This window comes from Tuber melanosporum (assembly GCF_000151645.1).
Source record: "Tuber melanosporum whole genome shotgun sequence assembly, scaffold_35, strain Mel28".
In the NCBI taxonomy this organism is placed as follows: domain Eukaryota; kingdom Fungi; phylum Ascomycota; class Pezizomycetes; order Pezizales; family Tuberaceae; genus Tuber; species Tuber melanosporum.
Window position 1 is genome coordinate 656406 of NW_003299030.1, and position 16903 is coordinate 673308.

General features: G+C 48.1%; 4 protein-coding genes; 3 read left to right on the forward strand and 1 right to left on the reverse strand.

Moving 5' to 3' along the window:
- Nucleotides 1-59: 59 nt before the first annotated feature.
- On the reverse strand, nucleotides 60-1289 carry GSTUM_00007379001 (uncharacterized protein). XM_002839375.2 has 3 exons: nucleotides 1144-1289; nucleotides 991-1075; nucleotides 60-918 (listed from the first exon to the last, which is right to left on the reverse strand). The coding sequence occupies exons 1-3, from the start codon at nucleotides 1223-1225 to the stop codon at nucleotides 129-131; spliced, it is 957 nt and encodes a 318-aa protein (XP_002839421.1). The 5' UTR covers nucleotides 1226-1289; the 3' UTR covers nucleotides 60-128.
- Nucleotides 1290-4884: 3595 nt separating this feature from the next.
- On the forward strand, nucleotides 4885-7116 carry GSTUM_00007380001 (uncharacterized protein). XM_002839376.2 has 5 exons: nucleotides 4885-5022; nucleotides 5090-5784; nucleotides 5864-6084; nucleotides 6142-6335; nucleotides 6390-7116. Exons 2-5 carry the CDS (start codon nucleotides 5556-5558, stop codon nucleotides 6787-6789), a joined length of 1044 nt encoding a protein of 347 aa, XP_002839422.1. The 5' UTR covers nucleotides 4885-5022; nucleotides 5090-5555; the 3' UTR covers nucleotides 6790-7116.
- A 1236-nt stretch (nucleotides 7117-8352) lies between these two features.
- On the forward strand, nucleotides 8353-10585 carry GSTUM_00007381001 (uncharacterized protein; the record flags this gene model as incomplete). XM_002839377.2 has 4 exons in its annotated part: nucleotides 8353-8373; nucleotides 8436-9276; nucleotides 9349-9841; nucleotides 9900-10585. The coding sequence occupies 4 exons, from the start codon at nucleotides 8353-8355 to the stop codon at nucleotides 10471-10473; spliced, it is 1929 nt and encodes a 642-aa protein (XP_002839423.1). The 3' UTR covers nucleotides 10474-10585.
- Nucleotides 10586-14846: 4261 nt separating this feature from the next.
- On the forward strand, nucleotides 14847-15403 carry GSTUM_00007383001 (uncharacterized protein; the record flags this gene model as incomplete). XM_002839378.2 has 1 exon in its annotated part: nucleotides 14847-15403. One exon carries the CDS (start codon nucleotides 14847-14849, stop codon nucleotides 15027-15029), a length of 183 nt encoding a protein of 60 aa, XP_002839424.1. The 3' UTR covers nucleotides 15030-15403.
- Nucleotides 15404-16903: the final 1500 nt, after the last annotated feature.

A 16903-nucleotide genomic window follows, 5' to 3' on the forward strand; every position in this document is an offset into this window, starting at 1 on the left:
CGGTGGCATGTTCATGTTGTTGATCAACTGATTAAGTCTTAACGGGTCCCGATACATCGTCGGGTTGCTAAAACAAATATGAGCATAGACTGTAAACAAAATCAATACCAACGCCATTAAAACCGAATCTACTTCTTGACACTGGCCATAACCTCCTCGGTATGCCTCCACACCGCTTCCACCTTGCTATCCCCCCACCACTGAGCCCCACTCTTAGCCCACCGGTTCTTCCCCTCTTCAACCCGGCTGTCGACACTCTCCCCCTTCCAATCGACCAACCACAATCCCTTCGCAAACTTCTCCTGCGTACTCAAGTAGAAGAATCCCTGCCCCGAGTCGCCAATAGGTGTACTGGCGAATTTCAGCAGCGGCTCCGTGATCTTCGACAGTATTCTTAGCGGGGCAGGCAACCCTCTAGTTAGTCCTGTGATAACGAATCCAGGCGTTGCATGAATCCAACCGATGTTAGGGTACTGTCTGGACAAGTGCTCGAACGTCAGTGAAGTCATTGTTACTGTGTGCCTCGCTACAGCCGCTAAGCTGAAAGACCCTGGTGCCGCAAGGCCGAGGTCTTTCATGTCGAGGGCGCCCTCAGTGCCAGGACCCAGCACACTGATCACCCGAGCCGGCTCAGAGGTCGACAGGAGGGGCAGGAGGTTCAGGGCGAAGCGCATGCGGGCGTAGTAGGAGATGGCCATTTTGCGGTCGATGCCTTCCGGTGATTCATCGCGGCTTTGCATCGTCATGTAGCCCGGGGACATGAAGAGGAGGTTCAATTTCTTTTCCGAGGCGGCAATTTGGTTGGTGACCTTGTCAACTGTGGATAGGAGGGTTGTGTCTGCCTGGAGGAATTGGATTTTGGAAGATGGGTTAAGGGCTTGTAGGTCTGCTGTTATCTTGCTGCCAGCGGATTCGGAACTAGCATGCATGATAGGAAGTTAGCATAATTTGAGTGGGACGAAGTGCGAATTTGATGTGAAGCTCGCATACCGGCCAACAAAGTAAACGGTCGGATCCACTGTATTCGATACGAAGGTTCTCAGAGCACTCTCACCGATGCCAGCTGTAGCTCCAACTGCTCTCTCAATTGATGCCGGTCAGTATGCGAACAGCTCCTAAAGACTCCGGAAGGAATAAACCAACCAAACACCGCAACCAACCCCTTTGCCAGCGGCAGGCTGGCAAAATCTGCATTGGCAGACCGAATAGAAGTGATATTAACCATCATGTAATAACTTTTTGGGTGGAATTCAGTCAGTTGCAGAAGGTATCGTCGGGGTGTAATTGAGTGGATTTCTTGGCTGTTGTTGTAGTTATACAGTACATACTTATAGAGGTGCTCTCGTAAAGCCGTGAGCACAGTAAGCCCGGGAGGCTTATTTCCGGCCTCTCCTCCGTAAGTCGTGGCAACTTGCGTAGGCATATGGTACCGGAATTCCGCCGGACGCGGGATTCCGGGGAAATGCACAGCACCGGAACTCGAGTACTCATACACTCCCGAAAATTCCTCACATCCGCACCGGCTCACATCTGTAGCTGTGGCTGCCATGGCATGTCAGCACCAGCCAAAGAGCAGCCACGATTGAATGTGCGGATGCCGTACCGGTAGTGGTTGTGAGGGTTATGAGGATTTTTCGGGAGTGTGCAGTACCATACTGCGTAATACCGGTACTGGCTCACCAGTACCGGTACTCGTAATGGTCAATCCACCATAACAAAAATTGCTCATTGGTGCAATTGTTTGTCCGTGCCAAGATGCCGCCGAGGTGGATCTGTATTGGCAACGATGGGCACGGGATTCTCGATCATGCCGTGTGCCTTCCCAAGACCTTCCCATCATACTCGAGTATGTTTCAACAATCTGGGCCGCATAAAGTGCTGTGCCATGCAGTGCTCAAGCTGCGCGCCCTCGCAATAAACGTTTCACGCACCCTTTGAAGGACTGATCGTCGGAGCACCAGAACACAATCTGACAAGTCGACAATCACCATGTCGGTGTCGGGTGGCTGCGTAAAGATAACGGTTGGATAAGGCCTTATCGAGATAAGCTTCAGGATTGAGAGCCGCCAGATTCGGGGGATTGTTCGATGGGCGGGGCAGTCGCGAGGGAATTATTTATTTTAAATACTTGTGATCTACACTGCAACGGCAAAATTAATACTTGGCTTGGTCGATCATTACTGTCTGCAACGAGACCGTGACGAATGGTATCACAAGTTCCCAGGCCGTGACGAAAAGGGGTGTTTTGCGGGCAAACAAAGTAAACCCGTCAAAGTAGGGTAACAAAAAAAATAAGCCTACTATCATATCATAATACCGGTATTAATCCTTATCCGTCACGGCATGGTATTCGTCACGGCTCCTTGTAACTCGTCACGCCGGTGCTGTGCTTGAGTATCACACTGAATAGTGAGTGATTCTTTGGACTGGTCCTTGTACTGTAGGTGATGAACACACAAGACAATGTATCACCAATAAATGTTTCCTTGGTATGGTGCTGCTTCATGTGACTAGTCATGGATATATGATATACTCGAGTACAGACTAGGAGGTTTTTTCCTTTGTCACCATATAGTTCGATATCATAGTGCAAGTGAGGAAATTCATCTTTAAGTCTAAACTGCGAGTACTCGAGTATACTATGTTCAATCCTGTCTGCAAACCTTACCACAAAGGCAAGTGACAGTACGCTAATATTTTCGGTGTTGCTGTGGTGTTTTGTGTAGCACTTTTGTTGCTGTTCCCGGTATCATGCCGTACCGTACTTGTATCTCAGGGTTTCACGAGAGCATAGCCTCCAGGACTGTCGGTGTTGCCTGTAGCGTTGAATATGAGTACAGTACCGTACTCGAGTGCCATTTTATCGCCACCTCTTGTGCCACTAATCTGACGAATGCGGTAGGCCACTATTCAAAGGCTCTTTCTTCTACCACTAGAGCACAGCATCGTATTTGCGCAAGTATCTTTGGAGAATGCACGAGCCCAAGAGTTTTGAAATGGAGAGATATTTCAGATACTCCCTACCGTTTGACTCCATTGGCACATGCCAAATTCGCACACCTTCGCTTGTTTTCTAGGAATCACGGTTTACGAGAACTCGTACAGTGATGGTCTGGCTCTCATCGAGATTCTCCCTCCCACTGCCGTAATCAGAAGACCGCGATGTGCGCCAAGTGTGATAAAATTTTCATTATTGGAATGCTCGCATGACCGCGAGGTGTTTTAAGTTAGCTACTCCGATACCCGTGGTAGCGTGTTTACCTAGCGTACTGCTATCATCAAACAATGAGCTATGGAACTGTTCACCCTTCAAGGCCTTTCGCACATCGATAGGGATGGTCTCGTGGGCTGCAACAAGCACCCCGACAATGGGACCTGAAGCTTACCGGTAGACTATTCCATCTGAGTAAGCCGCCTGAGTAATGGATGACCCCATGGAGCACATCCTTGAACCGCACCGCCCTGAGGTCCCGGTGCTCTGGTAACAACAATACTCGAGTACGGTACTGTAGATTCGGTCCAGTTCGCGATATCTCAACTGGTGGCCCGTTTGATCAGTCGTTCGTCATATCCTCCTTCCAAGATTCTTCAAAAGTGTCCAAGACATCGTCGAGTGTGGGGGGATGTTTGTGCCATCGAGCCTTCCATAATCTTGGATGCGGGGGGGGGGATTCGGAGCGAGGCACGAGGTCGATCGGCCGGACCGGGATGCCCCGCACCAATCATTCGCTCGTGGTCTAAAAGCAGAAACCGTAACTCGATCGCGACTAGCAGGGAGATAGATAATCTTTCAGACTAGGCTTTACTCTTTGCGCTTGAAATGGTTTGTCAACTGATCTCCGAGGAATAGGTACAGTGCGGGTACCAGTACTCGTACTCGTAGTCTACCGAAGGGAGGTGGGAGGGAGATCGCTCTCGGTTAAAAACCACAAACATGATGGATTTCTGTCGTGCAAACCGAGCTTGCGCTCTTTCTAGTCTACAAAACCAGTGTGGTATGATATGGACCGGAGAATTTCGTACACGAGAGAAGAACGGGATTTGAGGCCAACTTACTGTACGAATATTTCTTCTGTGGGATCCTGCAAAAAAATAAAAGGGGGGGGCGGTGATGGGTATGTTCGTGGTGATTCAATATTCGCTTACAGCAGTAGCATGGGTGACCTTCGGAGTCCCTTATCAGTGGAGCTGGGAGCCAGATACCGGCAGACACACTCCCAATTTCCACCCTCACACACCAACACATTCGCGCCCATACTGTACGACTACAGTACACGCTATCCATGTCCACATTTAGCCATGCAGCTGAGCTCTCTCCTTATTACCATAGGGAACTTTGTCGTGATGATGATTCCTGAAGGCTGCCTACTCGAGTAGAGTTTACAGGGTGAGATATTGACCAGTTTCTTATCTGCGATATGCTGTTTGATTGACTATCTACAAGTAATCCTCCGCTCCCCCTTGCTCGCAGCCCATCTTCCCATCCCTCCCTCTCCCCCTTTCTCCTATTCATACCATACATTTTTATTTCTACCCTCCTCCCACTTATTGTGCTCTCTACTCGTATTGATCTTGTTCTGCATCCAAGACTCCGTAATCCCTTTCGTCTCGGTGGTGAGACGTGCACAGGATCGGTGTAGAAGCAGTGCGACTACGCCTCCTGTAGTTTGTATCCGCTCGTCTTCGCCTCAGTGGTCTCGCGCCACGAGACAGCTTGACATTCTCGGGACCCTGCCCAGGGTTTCTAGAGTTGAGACTCTTGGGGTGCGTGTCCTTACCGTAACTCCCGGGAATCAAGTCGTCGGGGTTGTCTCGTGAGACTTCCCCCCACCGCGTCTCCAGCGTCTCCATACCGGTATCATGAGCTAATCCCCTGCTCGTTAGTCAAAAAAGAGAATTTTTGAGCCCCGTGTGCTATTTCCTCTTCTGAAGTGAAGAAGACCCTGTCTCATGTTCGAGGTTTTACGTAAACCAGGTCCCCAGAAACTAGGGCCCTTTTCTACCAGGGAATAGAAAACACCGGTAGAATCCCTTTCTATGTTTTAGCGCGCTTTCAAAAGTTTGGATTCTAACACTGTGATGGATTTAGCCTCCGAGAGAGCCTGGATCTTGCACTTTGCATCTTTGCAACTGTGAGTTAGGCTTGGGCTGTTTGCCCCTCTTTGTTAGATCGGATCCTGTCGGATCGAACATTATCCGCGGGGTTCAGCGCCGCCTGTTGTCGGTTCACGGTGGTTTTTCGTCGCTCGCTCCTTTCTATTTTTCATCTTCACGGTATTTGACTACCTCTGGAAATTTCGGCTTCCTTTTCACCTCTATCTGCACCGGCGGTTTGAAAATCTACATTTGGGGCATCACAAGTGTTTTCCCTGTTCAGTGCCGCCGGGACTTGAATCTATAATTTGCTCGCTATATAGCTAGTCGGTTCGGGTGTTTGGTTACCATATTGTCGGAGGGACCTGGTGCAATACACGGTGCGAGAATTTATCGTCGATCGTAACTGTTACCGATACAGCTTGGTTGGATTTCGAGAAATTTGTGGCTTTCAGGCAGCTATGTTACCGCCCCATTGTGAGCCCCGAGGGGCTTTCCTTACTACTATTTCCTCCGTCTTCGGGACATGTATCCCTTCAGCTATAAGTTTCGTCTCAACCGTTTTCGGAACGTTATCAATGATGTCTTGGCTGTGCGCCCAGATACCGCAGGTACATAAAAACTACCTCAACCAGTCGGCGGAAGGCTTGTCGTGGGCATTTATGGCGATTTGGCTGGCTGGTGATATATGTAAGCAGTTCCTATATGTTTGGCCGAAAGTTGATTCCAAGGAGGGTTGAGGGAATTGGCCCCTAATTTTTTGAAACAGGCAATTTCACGGGTGCGGTACTCCTCCATCAACAGCCTTTTCAGATTGCTATAGCCGCGTATTACATTCTCATAGACACGGTCTTGGTGTTCCAACTTTACTATTACGGATTTGGGTCAGAAAGACTCGATCGACGTGCTCCTGTGATTAAGAAAAGTGAGAGCGAGGTTGGGGAGGATAATACCCGGACCCCGTCTCTATACAGCTATGGGACCAATCAGGTTTGCATTACTAGCTCCAATGTTTCCAGGGCTGTACCCATCTGACGGACATCGCAGAATCCTAACCTCGATGGATTGAGGGATAGAGTAAGAGTAGCAAGAACACATTGTGACAACCGTAGCTTTCGGACCATAGTCTTTGGGTCATTGGCATTGCTTTCATCCCGCGCACACGCCGCACCTATAGGAACCCAGGCCCCTCTCGCAGAGGTTGATATAGGCCAGATCTTGAGCTGGACAAGTTGCATACTGTTAGTAGTCTAAGCCCTGAATTCCTCCAGGTATCGACCCTAACCCCGACACAGATATTTCTCCTCCCGAATCCCCCAAATCTTGAAGAACCATTCCCGCAAATCAACTGACGGCCTCTCACCAATCCTCTTCATGGCTGCTTTCTCGGGAAATTTCTTCTATTCCGCGAGTCTGATCATTAACCCGCTTGGCTGGAACGACTATCCCGCCTACGGAGGCGGTGGGCTTGCAGGCCCGGATGGCAGTGTCGCGGACGAATGGTGGAGCAGAACACTCCCGTTCTTCCTGGGGGCCTGGAGCGTGGTTATCATGGATGCCATTGTTGGGCTACAATTCTACCGATGGCCGCCGAAGAAGGACGAGTTAGAGGTAGTAGGAGCGCAGGTAGAGGATGAGAGACAAGGATTGCTCTCCGAGGTAGAGAGCTCGTATAATGATACCGGAACTGGTTAGAATTGGAGTTGGGGGGTTTTGTCTTTTTTCTTTCAGAGAATTCATTTTGCTGTTGCTGGGTTTTCGTCCCTGTATTTTGAATATCATCTATAGCTCGGGTTGGGGCTTAACTACTTAGCTTAAATTTCCGTGCTTTTAGAACTGTTAGAGAGATTTTTGTACCTTTTTCTTTTTTCTCATTGATTTTATGATACTTTGGCGGAGCAGGGCAGAGGTAGGGTTTGGTCAGGTTTCTTGGACCTGAGTTTCGCTTTTTTTTTTTTTTTGTCACCTTGATTTATTGCTAGTTATTTGGCATCTCTTTTCCTGAACAGTTCATTTCTTAAAGACTCGCTTTCATAATTCATTTTCGCAAGAGTGGCCAAGAGTAGAGCGCTTTGCAAGAATCGAGAGAAAATAACACCTCCCTTTGCTTTCTCCTCTCGTTCCCACTGATTGGTAAGTCGACTAGGATAATCAAAGCTCATGTATCTTCGGTCCCTTGCCCTTACAAACGAATCCTTGGCCAGGTTCCCAAAGTACAACGCTCCGACGGTTGACCGAATGGCCGGGATGCATAATTGAAAACCGCGTTATGTTGGGAGGTCCCGGAGGTTAGCGCATTTCTATGATCGTGGAGGGGTGTAAGAGTACGTATGATGCGATGCAAGTAACCGGGTCGAAGCGTTTCTTTCGTGTTTTGATGTGTGAGGGTATGCGTACTACGGGCGATTGGTGGTAGGGCCTGAGGGCGGGACGGGATATATACGGTAGAGTATTGGCGGTCTATGTGAAGTCTGGGAATTTCCCGACAAAGTGTTGTCGTTGGTTACCGCACCATATGGTGATGATGATGTTGGGTCGCCTCGGGTTGTTGTTGCGAGGCGAGTGAGAGGATGTGATTTTTGTGAGTGTGGGAGGGGGGGATTATACGTTTCAGAGTTTTTATTTGGGTGGGTTTTGGTGTGGTGCGGAGTTTGGTATGGCGCTGTGGAGTAATGAATGTGGTTTGGGCAACTGCGATGCCGATACCGAGATGAGGGAATGAGGATAACGATCAGGCTTTACGGGACTACTAGCGTCTCGCCGTGTGAGAAATCCTGTCTGTAACTTAGTTTGGGATTCCACTTGTTATGGATAATTTATTGGTGCTCTGCTCGAGTGTGTAGACTTATTGTCTCTGAAACCTAGACTTTCCATGGATCCTTTGTTTGTAGATTGATTGTATGATAGATTGAAAAGATGTTGGGTCTCCGAGGCTACTTGGAGAATGGTATTGTGGGCAAGATTAGCTAGTCTATCTGGGTGTCTCTCCCTCTGTTGTGTCGATTTCTTCTCGTACTGGTGTGATACCCTTTCAAGGCCAATCCTTAAATCCTTGCTTTCACGAACCCTGACCCACTGGCAGCAAACGACAAAGTTACTCTGGTGACGCAGGTCACGTGTCGTCCCGCATCCCACCTTACTTTGCCATGATGCAAGCTCTAGCACTGAGGATCCATACCTCCCCCCCGCTCAATCCATCACCAAATTCGAAGGATTCTTCAGACAAACAACGACATAAAATAGAAAATAAGATTGAAAATGTTCAAAAAGAAGCCAAATGTGAATTACCCCGCCCCCTCTCCCCGCGATCGTGAGGAGCTAACGGTCTTGATTGGTGACAGGTTAAACAGCTCTCCCCCCTTCGATCCACCGACCGCCGCAAGCTCGCAAATCAGATCATCAAAGACTTCAATTTAACGCCTCCACCTCCCCCGCCAGCACCACCACCGCCACCAGCGGATACGGAGGCATCGGGTGAGGCTACAATCGAGAATGCAGAAGCAGGAGCAGCAGTATCCCGCCCACCGCCCCCCAATGCTGGCGAAATTGCCCTACGCAATGCCCTCCTCCCCGACCCCTCCAATTCCGCGAAAATCTCTACAACCCACGGACCAGACCTGAAGCCCATCACCGGGGTAATCTACTTAACGAGCGATAAGCCTCCACTCCCGCTTTGGATAAAGATGGGCTCGGAGGGGATGTTCCCCACTGTGTACTCCCTCTGGCGGAACCCCGGTATCGTGCCGGTGGTACATACGCACGCACCGGTGATGGAGAGGTTGTGCGATGGTGCGGATTTGATGATTCCAGGACTCGTCGGGCCGTTTCCGGTGGAGGCGAAGGTCGGGAGGATTGTAGGGATTGCGTGTTTGGAGAGACCGGGTGTGCCAGTGGTTGTGGGGGTTTGTGAGGTGGATGTTAGTGCGCTCGAGGCGGTTACTGGGGAGAAGGGGAAGGCGGTGAGGGTATTGCATTGGGTTGGCGATGAGATTTGGAAATTGGGGGGTGAAGGGGCAATCCCTGAGCGGTTGGGTGATGAGGGTGAGGTTGAGTGCTTGGAGGAGGGGGTTGGTGGGGTGAGTTTGGAAGATGTCGGTGGGAAGGGGAAAGGGAAGGAGGTGGAGGTTGGCAACAATGATGCGGGTGACGGGCAGGAGGATATAAGGGAGCTTTCAGTGAAAGGTTTGCTTTGTTTGAATTGCGTGGCATTTGCTCATTTTGTTTATTTGATACTGGATGCTAATTGATGTCTAGAGATTGATGAAGCATTCCATGCGGCAGCAATGTTTGGAATGTTTGATCATTTCGACACCGGAAAATTCACTTCGTTGAGTTTCCCACTCACTTCCTCGCAGTTTATATCTACACTCGTACTGCCGTATCTCCCGCCAGCATCAAGCTTTCCTCCACACAACCCGCTGCAAAATACCGCTCCCCATCCGTCTCTACAGATGAAGAAATCTGGCCATAAGAATTCTGCAAAGTTCTTGAAACTGCTAGATAAGGAAGGATATATCAAGGTTAAGACCAGGAACGGAGGAGAGGTAGTGGTGATGGATGTGGATTGGGACCACGACGACGTTAAAGATTTCACCCCATATGCTCTTCCCGTACCGCCCAAAGAGTCCAAGAATGAGACCAGTACTGGGCCTGCGAGTGGATCCACTGCTCCTAGTCCAATAAGGATACTGGAGCTCTTCAAACCAAATGGAAAAGCCACCACGGTATTCTATGAAGTGGGGGCAGGGTATATCCCCCACCTACATAGCCTCCGCAAGTGGAGTACCTGCTAATAAAAAGCCCAGGACAAAAGACTTCTACACCTCCACTGAGGTAAAAGCCATTATGAATAAATATATTGAAAAGGAAAACCTAATAAGCACTACAAACAAACGCGTAGTGAAGATCAATGCTAATATCTCTAACATCCTCCTGAACCCGAACCTCCCCGAGGACCGGGAAGCGCTCAAAGCCGGCGTGACAAAGCGGGACTACCTCGGCGAGAAGCTCTTAAAGGCCTGCTCACCATACTATCGCGTTCTACACCCCTCCGCTGATGAATCGAGTAAGCCCAAATCCGGTGCGCCGCCGAAAGTCTCCATCATAATGGAATCGCGACAGGGCAAGAAGACTGTGACGAAGGTTAGTGGATTGGAGCCGTTCGGGATAGACGCCAAGGGAGCGGCGGAGGTGCTACAGAGGGCTTGCGCTGGGAGCGCGAGTGTTGGGTTGCTGAGTGGGAGTAGCCCTAAGACTCCGGTCATGGAGATTGTGCTCCAAGGGAGTCACAAGAAGGCTGTTGTGGAGTTTCTGGAGAAGAAGGGGGTTGTGGGCAAGTTCGTTGTTGTTGGTGATAAGACTGGTGGGAAGAAGAAGTGAGGTGAGGTGGGGAATGCTGAGTTAGACTTGATAGCAGTTCATGTACGGTAGCTGGTTGGCTAGTTGCAGTAGTATGTCTATCATAGTTGTAGGGATAAAGAGTTGACATTTGTATCCCATTGGGCGGGGTTCACTTGTCGGAGGTCGTGTCTTCTTTACTCGTAATGCCGGGGAGTACCTTTGAGCTAGGGCTTTTTGGAGCTTGGTTTGTAGTTCAGCATAACTCGGTGAAATTGATGGCGGTGGTACCGGTAGTGGAGGATTGGATCACGGTAGTTGCTATCACATGGATAGATGTCATTACACACACCCTATCTCAAGGCTGAGTAAGGAACCGACCGACTATTTGGGGCTGACAATTTCCGATTTTGCTACGATACAGGGGTCGGGCATGGGGGGATGGAGTACTGTACTTGTACTCTAGGGTGTTGATGTTGATTTTGATCAGTATTAGTGGCGTATGTATACACCGCAGTCGGCTCTTTTGAGAACACAACAAGCCTTCTAATACTTAGAAAGAGCCTGGTTTTTTTTTTTTTTTTTTGATAGATGTGTTGAATTGGCCAAGCACCTGATCCATACATTATTACGGTAGTTCAAAGCTGACCGAGACGGGAGGAGATGGATAGATAGATAGACATCCTCACCGGGGCCATCTTTCTCAGTGTGTTGCACTTGTACAGTACAGTACAGTACAGTACCCCCACTACCGAAATTTTAGTTAACATATTATGCAGCCTACAGGTAGGCGCCAGGCAAGATGTTTTTTCCTACAAGGCAGTGGTAGCGTAGCGAACCAGCAAATTATCACCGTTTTCCGTACGAAACATCCTTTCCTGGCACTTTGTACTTATTATCATTCCACGATTGCTCCTCGCACTGGAATATTGGGAACGTCTTACAATCTGCCGCTATTTTTACAAGACTTGACCGAGCATTGCACCAGATTATCCCATTCCTTGGCACTCTTATGATATCGGTAGTACGGTACTGTAGGTGGGAAAGGAAGAGGAAAGGACCCCCCTAGTATTATAAGTTGCACATGCTTTTTTAGGTTTTACGCACGTCGATGAGTCGGAAGCACGAGTACTTTCTTGATATAGTATCCCGATAGGTGAATGGAATACCCCGGCGGGGAGAAATATTGTACGGCACTTGTATTATATTTGTGACATGGCAGGACATGATAGAAGGCGGCGTTGCCAGAGCCTAACTTGGTATCCCAACAAAAAAAAAAAAAAAAAACCCGTCCCTTACATATTATCATACCTCCCCCCTCTTGCTTCCCGACCCGGTCGGTTGACTGATATGGACCACGGTAGGATTTCTCGCTCATGCATCGCGTACGAGCACTGTACGATATCGGCTGCATCTTGTGCTTGTATGGGTGGCTTGAAAGTCACGGGTGTAATGGTGTTGGAAATCATAGTTGCATGTACTGTACACTAGTTAGCCAATTGCCGCGTCACCGTCTCCCCTTAACACACTTCATCCTAACTCTCCCTTCTTCTGTTCTACACACTTGATTTGCTTCCTCTTCAATAGAACAACGAGAATACAAAATACGATCTCTATTTCTGAAAAATGGAATATCGGTGGTGTGACGACGACAACTAAATTACCGATCTCGGAAAACTGCGAGGGAAGAGGTGTTCCCCCCTCCAAATCTATCGTTCCTGGAGGTTAGCCGGTGTTACGGTATGTGGGCCCCGTTCTTCCTTCTTCTCGCAATGGCCTGAACGCCGTTTATGCATGGGTTCTCTTGCTATTATTTAATGCTCTGGTTCTTTGGGAGTCCGCTTGTACGTTCTTGGTATATAAGTTGGAGTCTTGTGGAGGTGTCTTTTGTTCCTTGTCGTGGGACTGTATCCTTGGTTATATATACACTCACTCGGCAGAAGTGTTCTTGATCTGAGACAATGTTTAATTGCAGTTGCGCCATATGGTGGGGCAGTGCCGGTGAGGTTGTCAATGGGCGTGCGTGCAAATGAGTTCAAGTTCATGATCAACAACCACTGGCACCTCTCAACATTCAGCGGTCAATTGACCTGCCATAAATTAAACTAGCTAATATTTTGTATAACCTCCCCTTGCTTCTAAAACTGCAGCCATCCTATCAGGCATTGATTTCCACAACTTCTCAAAAAACTCCTCAGGAATTGTCTCCCAAACCAATGGTAATACATGTGCAAGTCTTCTCCTAACAGCCTCTTTTCCTCCTGGAGTATCTGCAATCCTTGGATACTGCTGGTGCAATCGCTTTTTAAGCTCAACACATACATGCTCAATAGGATTTAAATCAGGAGAATAAGGGGGGTGGTCCACAACCTCAATACTGTTTCTCTCCAACCAATCCATAACACTATATGCCTTGTGAACAGGAGCATTATCTTGCTGAAAAAGAACATCTTCAAGTTGTATACCAAAGGAAATCATTTGATGAATAACAGGAAAAAGATATCTTCTCAAAAGTCTAATATACCTGGTCTTATTAATAGTTTGAGTAATAAGAACTAATGGATCTTTTCTTTTACCCCAAAAGCACCCCCAAACAATAAGCAAGATTCCCTTATCCTTCTCCTTTGGGTGGACACAATCAGCCAACCACTTCTCTGCAGGTTCTCTGAATACCCATTGTTGCTTTGGATCCTTAGATTTCTCCACACTGCACTCATCACTCCAAATCACCCTTTCAAAATCCTCAGCTGTCCAGTCCCTATGAGCTGTAGCCCATCTCAATCTCTTAGCCACATGATCAGGCTTTAGCCTAGATCTTAACTTGGCTATCCATTTTTTAATGTTTGCTTCTCTGAGTACCTGGCCCACTATGCAGGCAAATTTAGTAGGCAATCATATCCAGTCACTCTGGGTAGCACAAAGAGTTACCAGTATCAAGAGAAACACTGGGTGCATAGCGAACCCTGAAGGCGCATCTGGTTAATTTCTGGTTGGACTTGGCTGCCTGTATAATTGTGCGAAACTGTTGACTACTCAAAATGTGGGTGCGACTGGGGCAAGGGAGATTTTCAAGAGATTGGCGTTCACATGCTCGAACAAGAAAGCTCTTAACTGTTGTCCATGGGCATCTAATAATTTGAGCCACCAGTGCAATATTCCAGAGGCAGTAGAAAAAGGTGATTATCATGCCCTTCTCTGCAAGGCTCATTTCTCTCCAGGTGGTTTTAGGTGAGTGTCTTTTTTTTGCGGCATACTTCATATTTCCAGAATGCTTCACCATTGGTAAAAAAGGTAGAGGAAATTAATAAATTAATTAATTAGGTAAAGGAGGCTTCGGTGGGTGTAGATTTGTGAATGGTCACGGTCGCAATAGAGTGAATGGTCATGATCAACTTTACACTTCGTTGAAAGGTGGCATTTTGGCGAGGCAGCTTAGTCATCTGAGACCGGTTTCAAGAAACACTTCTGCCGAGTGACTGTATATAGGCCTCTGGCAGGATCATGTCCACAGTATCGGTGGAGAACAGGTACAGTGCCCAGGTGGAGCGGTCTCACTGGTGGAAGGAGTATGATTTTTTACACTAAGCTAGGACCTGTTGTGCAGTACAGTACAAGCTTTACATTAAGAGGTTTTCTTTCTTTCTTTCTTTCTTTTCTTTGGCAATACGATTCGGTGTCAAAGCAAATGGTTTATGAAAAGTCCGCTGGCCGACTTTCCAAAGTGTGAATGTCCGGAATTGAATAATAGGGTGGATGGAACGGGATGAATTGGAATGCAAATAGATCAAGCGGATCTTTAAATGCCTTTGAGGTTTGGTTCTCTCCGCAATATATAGGGACGGTCTACCGGGATCACTCGGAAAAAACTAGTTTCAAGAATTAATCCTCTTTGTCGCTCCAGCCCAGTGTAGCTTGCGATAGGAATCGAGTGATCTAGCATGACGAAGTGCTTTTCTGTTTTGTAGGGGTATGATAACTTTGTAAGGATGGCTGGGCGGGTGAGGGGATGGATTGTTCTTTTTTTTTTTTTGTATCGCTTTTGTTTTCTACGTATCATAGAAGCGGAGCAAGGAAGGAAGGAATGAAGGGCTGTGCTTCTGTTCGTATTGGATTATCTGCCTATTCGTATTTTCCATAGGTATCATATTATCACACATGTGTATGGTGAATAGGAAGGTTTTCCGCACGCCAAGCGTATCCGCTGATGAGTTGTGTGTCTATATCTGCCTAGGTGACAGGGTTTCGCAGTCAGAGAAGGAAGGGGGGGAAGAAAAAAGCCCCTCGGACCCTAGCATGGATAGATACTCCATTGGAAATAGTCCCTGTCATATGGTTCGTGCCAAATGGCTCGGAATGTGCAGCCGGCTGCAATCTTTCGATCGATTCTATCTCATTATTCCTTGTGCACGTTTTGGATGGGGCACGTATATATACCAAATCTTGGGCGTATTTACCCCCCCCTCCTCCACACGAGACGACACCCTAAACAAAACGTGAAATCTAGTCCTTCCTTACTTAGCTTCTTTCCCTTCAATTTACCTTTCCCGACCTCTAGAGAAAATGAAAAAAACGACAGAGCGAGTCACTCCTACCACTAGAGCCATGCCCTAATACTGTAGTATGCTGTCGCGGTCCCGACAGGTCTTTTTGCTCCTCCCCCTAGGTTTCCAAATCGATTCCTCTCCGGGGGTGGAGAACTGGAGCCTCGAGGAAGGATGAGTGCATAAGAAGCATAAAGTGCCCTCTGGCGGGGCGAGCTTTTCATGCGAGGTTATGCGTTGGCTCCTTCCCCACCCTCATCCTCCCTCTCGGGCATATCATAAACCAAAGGAAGGATGCGGTGGCAAGCCTGGACTTCATACAATGGCATCATATGATATTGGAAATCTCAGGTATTGCGGTGGCGAGCACCGGGTTATGTATAGTACCTACAGGCTGTAACGGTGAATATCGAACGTGATATCATATATATCCCCAGTCCACCACTTCTCAAAAAGCCTTTGGGGCTCGGGAAACAAGTTCCTGGATAATCGAGACTTTGCGAGCCGATTTCTAACCTCACGTTTTTGATGTCTCGGACTTACCGATTGCTTGCGGGGACTATCCGGTTTATTATTCTCGCCAGAAGCGCTGTTTGATATCGTACATAATAATATTATGGTAGTGGTAATGCCGAATGCCGAGTGTTGAATGCCAAAGGCCGACCCTTTCAATTTTATTTTTATTTTTTCCCTTTGCTTAGTAAACACACACAAAAGGTCGCCACTTGGCGTAAATTTCAGTGCAACCTCAAAATATACAGATCTCAACTAACTTAATACTCACTTTATATAAAATTAAAAAAATAGGCTCCATAGGGTCAAAGGGGACTACCCAGAGTTTTTCTCGTCGTCAGGAGCCCCGTTCGCTGTTGACTTTGGTAGTTGGGAGGTGTCGATTTCAGACGCTTTGGCACACAGAACCTGCTTTATAAGTCAAGGGTCCGGAATCAATTAGATAAAATGAATGGGTGGGTAAAAAGTTTCTGAAAACCCTCAAGTCGACGACGGAGAAATGGGAAGGAGGAATGGGAAGGTTACCGTTTCGGGAAACTGCCTCGGCCAACCTGGTCGCACCCGTTCGAGGCGCTCCTGAATTCTCCACCTCGGGAAGAACTGTGCACGCAAGCCCCCCCCCCTCCAGCGGTGAGGCTGTATCCTGACATCCTGGCATTGCACGAGCATTTTCTTGGGATCATAGCATATCACTCCATTGGTAAGTCCACCCCCGGCAATCGCCACTTGTCTGTTCGATTGAGCCGGCGGCCGGCGAACTCGCGAAGTCCGACGTGGAGGCTAGGTGCGATTGCCCTTGACGGGTTTTTTACGATAGGATTTGAGGATGAATATCGTGATATTCGCAACGCTCTTCTATATACGGCTTGTTAGTAGTGTCGGGGGATGGGACGGTGAACATTCTCCCCCTTGTCCAGCTGGAATACGTGAGGCTCAAAACGCTTCCCCAGCGCCGCCATGTCGGCCTTTCCTCCCCGATTACTGATACCCCCCACCCCCATTGCAACTGTTCCTCTGAAATGCAACACAATTTTGGGGTCGGGATATACTTGCGTTTCCCGAAAGTACAGTATATAGTATCCGCACCTCACGCTCACTCACCATTGAGACCCTCGGGCCCCTGTAGGGCTTTGAGACTCACATCGCTCAAGAAAATAAGTGATGTAGTTACAGGAGCCCAAACTCCGCGCGCCAAATTTCTACGAGTAGCGAAAAAAGCGAATGTAACCAAGACAATAATGTCCCCCCTAAAAAGGTTAGCTTACCCCTCCTTTGGGAGTATCATAATATCGGTACTGGAAATAAACTGCTGGGGGTTACGGCCTTGGTTACATCCGGAATTGTCACTTTTCGTTAGAAATTTGACGCAGAGTCTTTAGTCTTCCGAAATTCATATCATCCCTATTACCTTATATATG

Bases quoted from the DNA above. Each gene is read 5' to 3' on its own strand.
- GSTUM_00007379001 (XM_002839375.2), bottom strand. From the start codon at position 1,225: ATGGTTAATATCACTTCTATTCGGTCTGCCAATGCAGATTTTGCCAGC. The intron at 1,076-1,143 runs GTTGGTTTATTC...TTGAGAGAGCAG, and splicing joins GGGGTTGGTTGCGGTGTTTG to TTGGAGCTACAGCTGGCATC. The intron at 919-990 runs GTATGCGAGCTT...CATGCATGCTAG, and splicing joins ACCGTTTACTTTGTTGGCCG to TTCCGAATCCGCTGGCAGCA.
- GSTUM_00007380001 (XM_002839376.2), top strand. From the start codon at position 5,556: ATGTTACCGCCCCATTGTGAGCCCCGAGGGGCTTTCCTTACTACTATT. The intron at 5,785-5,863 runs GTAAGCAGTTCC...TTTTTGAAACAG, and splicing joins TTGGCTGGCTGGTGATATAT to GCAATTTCACGGGTGCGGTA. The intron at 6,336-6,389 runs GTTAGTAGTCTA...ACCCCGACACAG, and splicing joins AGCTGGACAAGTTGCATACT to ATATTTCTCCTCCCGAATCC.